Source organism: Borostomias antarcticus, assembly GCF_949987555.1.
Source record: "Borostomias antarcticus genome assembly, chromosome: 8".
Lineage (NCBI taxonomy): Eukaryota > Metazoa > Chordata > Actinopteri > Stomiiformes > Stomiidae > Borostomias > Borostomias antarcticus.
The window spans coordinates 8,933,672-8,944,529 of record NC_140241.1 but is presented as its reverse complement, the minus strand read 5'-3'; the positions used below and the strand labels follow the sequence as shown (position 1 = coordinate 8,944,529).

At 45.9% G+C, this 10,858-nt stretch overlaps 1 protein-coding gene across 1 annotated transcript; it reads right to left on the bottom strand.

Annotated features, from left to right (window-relative positions):
* Positions 1-5,696: 5,696 nt before the first annotated feature.
* Positions 5,697-10,064, bottom strand: kdf1a (keratinocyte differentiation factor 1a). Its single transcript, XM_084442399.1, has 4 exons — positions 9,948-10,064; positions 8,462-9,543; positions 8,009-8,086; positions 5,697-5,890 (listed from the first exon to the last, which is right to left on the bottom strand). Exons 2-4 carry the CDS (start codon positions 9,522-9,524, stop codon positions 5,799-5,801), a joined length of 1,233 nt encoding a protein of 410 aa, XP_084298525.1. The 5' UTR covers positions 9,525-9,543; positions 9,948-10,064; the 3' UTR covers positions 5,697-5,798.
* Positions 10,065-10,858: the final 794 nt, after the last annotated feature.

Here is a 10,858-nt window from a genome sequence, read left to right as displayed (position 1 = left end):
TATTAGCCTTTTCCAGGAATGGACAGAAATGGGATATTTTTAGAATAACAGGAATTTATTCACATACAATGTAAAGGAGTTGATGTGTAGCATGAAGATGAAACGATACACTGAGTTTGGGTGTTTTCAGTCAACGTTGGCGTTGACCGCTTCCAGCTATCGAATGGCCGACTGGTGTAAGATGGATAGCCTAACGTTAGAGAGATAAATGTAGGCTATGGTTATGTTAATAAAGCTAACAATGATGTTGTAACATGCATGCAGCACTGCCGATCTGATCTGAACGATTGATTCATTATTACCATGGATCGGTATTGGGATTGATCAAGGGCGAGTGTGAAATAGCAGCCACGAACTCAGCGGGTTTTCCGAGATGCGGTAGCCGCGGCCAGAGCTCCTGCTGGCGGGGAGTGAAGCTCTTCAACTCGCCTGTCACTGGCTCCCTGGAGGAATTTAGCCTGGCTGCAATAACGTTATCGCGAACGGAATGAATACCATCTACTAGCAAACAAAACATGTTCAAATATATTTAACTTGTTAAAACTAAGATGCCAGGATCAAAAAATAATTTCTCCAATTGATATATTTGACAAAAACAGGTTAATATGCAAGCCGGTTTTCATTGCTAAATCAAAGCGGGGAGAGCCGGGAACGCGCGTCTACATTTCAGAGAAATGTGAACTTTTTCGTGGACGCGCGTCGGCCAGAGAAGCTCAACTGCGCAAGTCAAAAGTAACCGGAAATAGCCAAGTGACTACAAATCTAGCCAAGATGGCGCGGTTCAATAGGCCTTCACTTTAGATTTCGATTCCTGGGGGCTTGGGGGGGTTGAGGGCGAGAGAATGCAAGCAGGCGCGCAGATTAGCTGGGGCAAGGGGGGGCACTGCCCCCCCTGGTGGTCAGATGTGCAAACTGTCTGCAACGCGTCCAAAACATGTATTCTAGAGACTGGGTCGCGACCGGATTGGAGAAATGCACTGAACAGCCTGGCTCCTGCTTGTGTGAGAATTGATCGTTTTGCTGTGCTTATTCCTCATCCAGTTATGGGTGGATGGAAAACTTTCAACTGAATGTTAATATTGTTCTGATAATTGTAGGCTATAGCAACATAGGAGTGGCATCTTTGACAGCAACCCAAACATGAGCTAATCCCATAGCTGCATAGGCCTACCATTGCTAGCCATGAACGAATTGTTGGATACTGGATATTTGCGGTGCAACGTATCCATTGTCCAGTTGTCAAATCGATTATGCACGCAGTATTATTCTTTTGGTGATTATTCTTTGATATAAATGCAGATAGGCTATATGTGAAGAGGCAATTGCTGGATTCTAATACGCTGTTTATAATGACACATCCCGACATTGAAGCATGAAAGGCGTAGCATACATTCTGTTTTAATAAAGAAATAAAAAGTCTGTAAACTCTGCCTAAAAGCATTTATTTGGTCTAATTTATTATCTTCAGTATTTAATACTTGTGGGCGTTTTCAATCATAATATTGTATTCTTGATACAAGAATGTTGACACTTCATGTAGCATATTTCAGTAGCAGGCTATTCAACACGTTGATTGAATGAAATTAATTAATTAAATATTCATATAGTCTAGGCTTTGAAACATTCGTAGGCCTATGTTTTCTTGCCTTTGTGAATGAATATAGGCCCATAATCTGAGTGTTGCTTAGCTCTGGTCCAGGCAGTCAGGAGCCATTCACCTTTTACTTTTGTCACTGTTTGCAGTATCTACAGGAATTGTTAATATTTAATATTATTTTGTTACTCACAAAGTGAAGACAGTTTTCGAACAATGAAAGACATGAAGTGCAGACATTACCTAAGAGAAAGGAGGCGCAGTTGAACAGAACTGGATATTGGAAAGAATAAGCATTGTTTTGAAATGTTGTGGGTCAATCATGCAGCTCTAACAGAATATGTGCATTCCAATGTTCGTGCAGGGCACGTATTTTTACCGCTATTATAATCCCTATTTGATGAGGGGGTGGCTGGGACTGACTGCCCCCCCTGATCAAAAAGTCAAACTGCGCGTATGGATGCAAGGGCTCGAGATGGTATAAAAGGAATGGGACAGGACAGCACTTGCAACATCACGTTACGTTGATGCCAAAACACATTTCTTACTATTGTGGGTTTGGGACTTTTTATTTCGTTTCAATTTTACGTTGTTTTTCTTTTAGGCCTAGGCCTACATGTAGGCTAAATTAATTTTGGGCTGAGTCAAATCCCCTTTACATTATCACAGCCCTCTGTGTTACCATCAAAACAACTTGTTGAAATCATTTCATGTTGTTGTCATAAGCGAGCTACTGCCTGTGATTCTTGTTTGTGATGACTAACATTTCTGCACCTCACAACTCTTTCCATAGGCTATTCATGTTGAAAATTTCAATTCATAGAATACTGTACCGAGATGGATGAGTCATGCAGCTTTTAACGGAGGTATCATATAATTTAGGGCAACAGAAATCTAAGTAATTTATAAACATAGCACATATTTTCAAACAAATCAAATTATACAAATGCATGGGGTTGATAGCTATACGTAAAAATATTGAAACCAAAATAATTATAAGGCTACTTGTGCAGATAAGCAAGTCCATCTGAAAACATGAAAACATCTACTATTTTGTTTTGGAACGTGAATGTTAGGGTTGGTTGATCTGTCTGTGATTTACTGGCCGTTCATCAGGCAACTCCGTGTTTCACGTCACAACGATGAAGGGTAATTCCCTTAGGCAAGTATGCAGAAGTGCAGATTTACGGTAAGGGGCATTAAAGGAGTAGTAAAGGGAAAAATCATGTTTAGTCCTGTTTTAAGGTTACTTATGATCATATACAATGGTTCAGATCAAAAAGTTGACAAAACTAGCACTTTTGAGAAAGTGCTAGTTTTGTCAACTTTTTGATCTGAACCATTATATATGATCATAAGTAACCTTAAAACAGGGCTAAACATGATTTTTCCCTTTACTACTCCTTTAAGGACTCAAAATGTCTGCCAGAGAGCCCTAATGCATGAGTCTGTAAGGGTGCACATTGGGACTGGGCCTCAGACAGACAGACAGACCCTCACCGAGACACGCCTCTGTATCTGTGACACAACACTCACTCTGCCTGCTAGACCTAGATCCTTGAACGAGTCACCATATTTACAGCTGCACCACCCTGTGACCTAGAAACCCGTAGGGCTGGATTTAAAAAAATTGATCAATCGATTCAGAAATGATTCAGAATCGATTCATGAATCCCAAAATCGATCTTTTATTTAATGAATGAAGGAATGAATAAATGAAAGAATGAATAGTTCATTAATTCATTCAATGATTCATTCATTCATTCATTTTTGGAAATCAGTATCGATACCCAGCCATAGTATTGATGTGTTGCATAACTTGCCAGTCATGTAATTAAGATTACAGCAACAAAAAGTTAGTAACACTAACCAAATCGATATTGAATCGAATCGTCATAATCGATTCTGAACCTTGTGAATCGGATTTTAATCGATTCTTGAAATTCGAATCGATACCTAGCCCTATTCATAAGGCCATTAAAAGTACCTATTTCCGTCTGTCTGTCTACCTCTCTGTCCGTCCATCTATCCATCTTTTATGGGATATCCCTATTTGTAGCAGAGGCTGGTGTGCCTGCCTCTAAAGCAGGTGAGGGTCATGGGTTCGAAACCTACCCTGCCAAATACATTGGTGTCACAAGTGGGACGGCCATTAGTGATGTGTTTCAGTGAGGGTCTTGGCATAGAGAAGTGTGTGTTGGACATGCTGTCCTGTTTGGTGGGGCACTGTAGTGACTTAGATAATGGGATATCCCATTAAGGAGGTGCGAGTAGTGGCCTTATATATCATGGTGTGGCAAAAATGGCGTCAAGTCTAGGATCTAGGTCGAGAAGGCAGTTAAAATGTTTCAAATAGTATCAATACTGTGTTTTGAATGAAGTCTGTAGCTTTCAAATTCAGCAAGCAGTAACTTCAGGCTATCTTCCCTATAGAGATCCATTTGTTTTATAGAGGTTCATACGTTAATTCAGTTCAGAACAGGTAAGAAAGGATTTTAGTTCTGAATGATTTCTGTTGTTTAGTGTTTAGGTTACATGACACTTCATACAGGTCCAACAGGAATGTGTTAGTCGGGGGTGGGGGTGTGGGGTGGGGGGGGGGGTGAGCCAGCAGTGTAGGGGTGACACAGGGGTAAACAACACCATGCTGCACAGATCGAGATAAACGCTGGCTTCTCCAACATTAACACAAAAATGGCTTCAGTACACTCAGAAATGAACTTGAAATATCAGGGGTAATTTTCTGTTGTGCTCCTCTCCTATGTAAAGAACTACTCAGAAAAAGTGGAGGATTTATTTTCCTTTATTTGGCCAGAACCAGACGAACAAGTTCCCCTTGTAGCTGAGGGCGGAGAGAGCCAGTCTGACAACACACACACCTAGGGGAGAGAAGAGCTTCACAGCACCGTAATCTGAGAAATACACAGAGAAAGACAAGACTAGGAGGGGGGCAGCAGCTGTTAACGAGGAGAAGGAACTCTGAACCTGAATGTGTGTGTGTGTGAGTGAGAGAGAGAGCAGGCAAGACTACAGTAATGGCTTGTGTTAAAAGGATGTACACAGTGCACTAGTGCTCTCGAGGAGAGAGGTATACGAGGTGAAAGCATGGTTTCTGAAAGTGTAGTAAAATAACATTTTTATGATGGCTACGTATTTATAAGGTGAAAGTGTGGTCAAATGGAATTAAATGGAATTACATCAAATACACACTAAAAAGCCGACTCTAGCCTCACCTTGTGAAGCATCACAGAACTATAGGATCCTCATCAATACTGACTTACTGAGCTGCTCCAATATGAAGAAAAACACTTATTTAATACTCATGTACTGTAAGCAAGATAGTAAAAATACATGGGGGATATATTCTTCTTTTTTTTTTTATTTTGGTAAAAAATACATTGAATAAAAAATACCCCAATGCCCCCAATGGTTAAGCAACAAAAGAATGAACTTATACTTTGAAAAAGTGTATGTACAAAACTAAAAAGGCTTAAAAGTACCCAACTTAACACTAGGAGAATAGAGAGTCAATCGGCACATATGTAAATACAGTTGTGCGCACACACACACGCGCGCACACACACACACACACACACACACACACACACACTCACACACACGCACGGCAAGCACACACACACACACAGGGACTGACTGTTAGGGTCAGTCTCTTACCAGTAGACTTAAAAAAAAGCATGGAGTGTACTAAAGTCTCTTCTTCTATGACATGGAGTGAAAGGTCAATAACATCAGGAGTATAAAAATAACTTGTAAAACAGCATGCAATTAAAATACATCAAAATAAATTCCAAGTCCAACTTCTCCCCTGTCTAAATCCCCTTGTTTTCCTGATGTTCATGTGTGCCTGAGCTCTCCATGGAAGGGCAGCAGGCTGAGACATTAGGACGCACTGGTAGGTGCTCCACCATCTCCTCTCCTCCTGCAGTGTAACGTTAGGCCTGAGTCAGTCTCACAGATGGTCCCAGGCTTCTGAAGGGCAGGTTCTCCCGGGGAGAAACACAGCAGAACGGTCCACTACAGTAAAGCACTCTGCTCAGTCAGTACAGAAGTCCTCTGACCAAGAGAACCGGATGGTCGGGAAGGAGCTACAAAAATAAAAAGAAGAAGTGTCCTTTGGGTGGATTACAACCTCCAGTCCTCGGTCTAGTCCCGTGGAGACGTAGTGAACTGTACATGTTCTGGTTCAGAGGACATACAGCAGAGGAGCCCCAGAGGAGTCCGTCTCCATGTCGTGCTGGCAGGGGGAGTAGGTCACGGCCGAGCTGGAGGAGTACACTGGTGGGGGGGAAGCAGAGAGGACAGTCATTTCTGAGGAAGCCACGGGGTGTTAGAGGGACAGAAAACATTGTCACTTCAAAGTAGGAGAGATCAGTTGCTAGTGCTTCACACTACGGCTTTGTGTGGATAGGGCTCAACCTATAGGGACGGAAAACTTTCTGGAAATTTACCATGAAGCTCAGGAATTTGGGACATTTTGACCTTTATTGTGGAAAAATTTGCCTACAATATTGAGAACAAAATAAGGGACTCTTTTTTTTCCTTCTTTTTTTTAATGTTATGAAATCATTTTAGGATTATATCCCGTTTTCACCCAATTTGGTAGCCAATTAACCCTGACCTAGTGTCCAACTACCCCCTACTAAGTGTTGAGGATTTGTCGCGCGACCCATACGGGCTGCAATACGAAGGGGAGAGACAACTCCTTGACTCTCGGCTTGCAAACCTAATTCCGACACCAGACGGGGTTGCTGTGGTGCGACGAACCCTCGAGCCGAGATTAAACTAACCACCCTCGGGGAGCGGCGGCCCGATAGGCCACTCTATCTGTGATCCGGTCATACTCGGATCTGGCGAGACCGCCGATCCCAATAGGCAGCTGCACACACAAAACATCACACATCCATCACACTACACTCTGCACACACACTGTATACACTCACCACACTCCATTCTGTATATATTGCGTCATTTTGCTTTCTTTTTATTGGTTATATTGTATTTCAACCCTGCACAGTGCATTCCTCCATCACATGCACAGATAATTCCCAGCATCCCGCACACTACTGCAGGGCTATTGAGGCCACGCCCTCTGCATGCACTGTGCATTCTTCCATCACATGCACAGATAATTCCTTGCATCCTACACACTACAGCAGGGCTGTAGAATCCATTAAGGTTCTAGTCACAAAAAAAGTCAAAAATGTGTATTAGAAATGTTTGCCTGCATGACTGCTTATGACAAAACAAAATGTTTATATTTATGTCTGTATATGACAAGGTAAATTTATGTCTCTATATGACAAGGTGGCATAAATAAACCCCAAATTTCCCGTTTACTCCCGTTAATTCCCATAAATTCACATTAAGTCCCATGGGAAGATTACAAATCTGAATATTATGAGAATTTCGCAACCCTGGCTCAACCTCACATGGATGTAAAACTAAGTCTGGACAGCCGAGTTTGGGACCTCGACGCCCCCCTTCTATGTAGAGAGGTGTGTTTCTACATTGAAAGGCTCTGTTACAGGACACCCACCCCATTAACATTCTCCCCATTGAATGAAAAAAAAAGTCCATTGCACAATAATCCATCTGCAATCCGAGTTGCTCTCCAAATTACATAATACGCCATTGACCATTATGTGGCAGGTATTTTAACGTGATCTGATCTGCAAGCTCAAGTGAGGTGTGAGGTATGCCTCCCCTGCGCTGGGAGGGATGGTGGGACAAGGTGCACGGTGGGGAGGGGGGGGGGGTTGAGGGGGGGTGTAGCCGGGTGTTAGGTGGCGGAGGAGAGGCGGGAGGCAGGCTAATGACCAGGGGACTGCCGCACACTCAGAAAGACAGGAATGTGCGGTCTTTCTTCTCCGGGAGTCACATCAAAGCCACAGGTATGCCACCGGAGAGCAGGGAGCATGGGAGGAAACACCTGCAGCTGCGATGGCGCACAATGGCCCCTGACTACCGCTCCCTCCAGCCCCTATGATTGGACGGCCAGCCGGCTCGGTGGTCAGGACAACGCCTCGGAGTCGTGCCCCTCCGTGCCCGGTTTTTCCGGGACACGGTGAGAAGACCTGACTTCATCAAACTGGTTATCGTCGTGTCCTATTAGCGTGTTATTGTTTTGGAAAAATGTCTGGGTGCACACACCCCGCGTCTCTATGAAAGTGTTGCAAGGGCAGAACAATGCGTGTACTTGTGAGATGTACATGCTTTGCTTGCGATCTTGGCTCGCGTTCAACATTTCACATCTCATGTCACATTGTTTGTACATACTGAACTATGTATGTTGGGACAACTATACAGTAGCTACCGACCACGTAGGGCCAGATGATGTGTGGGAAAATAAATAAATAAATTAAGTGAGTATTTCTTGAGTGAGTAATGACTTACTTCTCCTGCTGTAGTTCCTCATTTTCCTGGCGAGTTCGTCCGACGGCGTCAGCTCAGACACCTTCACCTCCGGCTCCACTGTGGCACAGAGAGAGTAGTGTTATTAACCCCAGAGCCACACAGTGGTGATCGGCACCATCTTGGATGAGAAGAACAAAAGAAATACCCATAGAGCACTGCCACAGAAAAATTAGTCACTAGACGGGTGGATGACATGACACGGCATATTTGGTGCACTACAGAAGCGACGCTGGGTAAGAATAGAAGGCTAATTTCGTCATAAGAGGAAATAAAGTGCGGGAGGTCAGATCGGAAGCCAAACTTGCGTCAGCGCGGTTTCGATCGAGACCCACGAGAAATCAAACCGCGTTCGGTCGCCGGGTGGGATCGAAACACGCGAGCGTCGGAACCTCGAGGGGGGGGTGGGGGGCCGCGGCTGTTCCCGGGTCTCACCCTCGCTGCTGGTGAAGGTGTAGGTGTGCATGGTGTCGTTGCCGCTGTCGGGGAGCGTTCCGTCGCTCCTGCCGTTGGGTCTCTGCGGGGGGTCCTGGGGGGGGTTCTTGCTCCTCTTCCCCTTGCGCGTGCTGATGCGGATGACGCCGTGAACCAGCCGGCACTCGGCCTCCTGCTCCTCCAGGTTGTAGTCCTGCGCGATGCTGTAGATGAGCTCGCTGATCTCGTTGGTCTTGCGCGAGAACGACGAGTCCGACGTGCACTTGGCCAGCTGGTCGATCTGGTGCAGGGCGTAGAGCTCCAGCAGCTTCTTGGTGATCAGCGAGTCGATGTCGGTGCCGGCGTCGCTCAGGTCATCCAGGTCGTCCAGGTCCAGGTCCTCGCGGGAGTATAGGCTAGTGTTGCTGATGGGACGCTGGCTGTCGGCCCGGACGCCTGCACGGCTCCGCTTGGGCGCCGAGGAGGCGTGGCTGGGGTACACCACCGTCTGGCCCGCAATGCGGACGTCCGGGTAGCGGAAGCTGTCGCTGGCGGGCAGCTTGGAGGGTCGGGAGGCCTTGCCGGTCTCCAGGGGGATGCCGCAGGTGGGGTTGGACACGGCCAGGCCATTGGCGGGCGGACGCGGCTCGGGGTCAGCCTTGCCGCTGGCGTGGTCCGTGGAGCTCTCGTTGACGGGCAGGCAGGGCTCCCGGCTGCCGTAGAAGCCGCAGGTCAGGACGCAGCAGATGAGGGCCTTACAGCCACTCCAGCCCATGGAGGCGCAGGAGCCGCAGGCATGCCGGCCCTGATTGGGCGAGTCCGCCGAGCCGGGGATGAATCCCAGCGTCTGCGACCCTCGTCCGTTGGCTTGCCGGTGGGTGCTCCTGCGGCTGTGCTGGGCCTCGCTGTGACGGGGGTGGTGTTCGGCGTGGTGGTCCTTGTCCTTGTAGGCGGAGTCCTGGCTGGTGGTGCTGTCCCTGGAGATGGCGCGGCTCGATCGGTACCCATCGCCCCGGGAGTTGGCGGCGTGCGGCGGCTTATGGTGGCGGGACAACTGTGGAGCCCCTGTGCTGTGGCCAGGCATGGCTCAGTACGGCTGGGACCTAGCAGGGAGGGAAGGATAGTAGAACATGAACACCCTGATAACTTGATAACCACGGAAAGAACTAACTCTTACACTTCTGACATAAAGACAACAACGATTTTAAATAGGCTTATAAACCTCTGAAAATGTCTTCACAGACTTGGTACTGTAGGCTACCACAACAGAAGTACTGACATGAAACCAAAATATGAAACCCAACTGATAAATAGGCTAAAGCTGAATGCGAATGAGTTGAACACAAGTTCTATTTGGAGAGTTGCTCAATTTCATGTTCCACTTTGTAGGCTACGTCGGGCCGATTTACACAGCAAGGCAATTGTTTGTTATAGTAGGCCTATCTGTCGAGAACACACGAGTGTATTTGACATATTTCCAGTAAAGAAATTAACCTCGGATACATACCGCATATGAGGAAATAGTTTGTATTTGTGTGGATTGTTCTTGATCACTGTAAGAACTACGGAAGTCCCAGCGGAAAAGTTGCTTCTTTGATCGAATTGGTAAGATTGTATCGATGTCACAGTCACGGCGGATTAGCCGATGTTTAAAGGTTTACGCGAAATAAGCAGATTTTCAACAAAATCTGTAGACCAGTGGACAAGTAGACCAGCTCAAACAAACTGGGTCTAAACACCTTTCGGTAAATTCCACAGTGTTGTGTTCTCTCGTCTTTTCCCGTGTAGGTTATTACCTGCGGCTACAGGTTATTCCGGAGGTGCGCGTTCCTTTCCGGAGAGTTGTTCCCTCCCATCTGTCCTCGTCCACTCCCCTTCACAGATCTGATAGGACTGGATAGGTGTAGACAACACGGTGGGAGTCAGGGAAAATAAACGCACGTATTTATACCAGTAAACTAGTAGGCCTATCTGTGAGGGGGGAATAGACTCGGGATGCAATGTGGTGGAATGGAACACGTCCCAATTCCAACACCCACCCACAGGTAACCCGTGACGTCACGGAGTAGGACGGATATGAATGCATAGCCTATGACAGGGTCAATTATAGTCTATTATTCTCACAGTTAGGTCATTTTGTCAAAGCATTGACCGCGAAGAGAGATTATCAGACCCAGGTACTGATATTAATGAGTAGCCTACAGGACTACAAATGAGAAAGTGAGGCTGTTGACTAATGCAGAAAGATATGGCAGAGATACGTGCAATTACAGCAGCAAGCAGGATGTGTGACCTTTTGCGATAAGAAAAGGACAAACAGTGACACAGAAACTGCACTTGTATTTAAGATAACTTTTTACTTTGTGTTTACTTTGTTGAACACTGTACATTTGTGATATAGCATTTTTCAATGCCTCA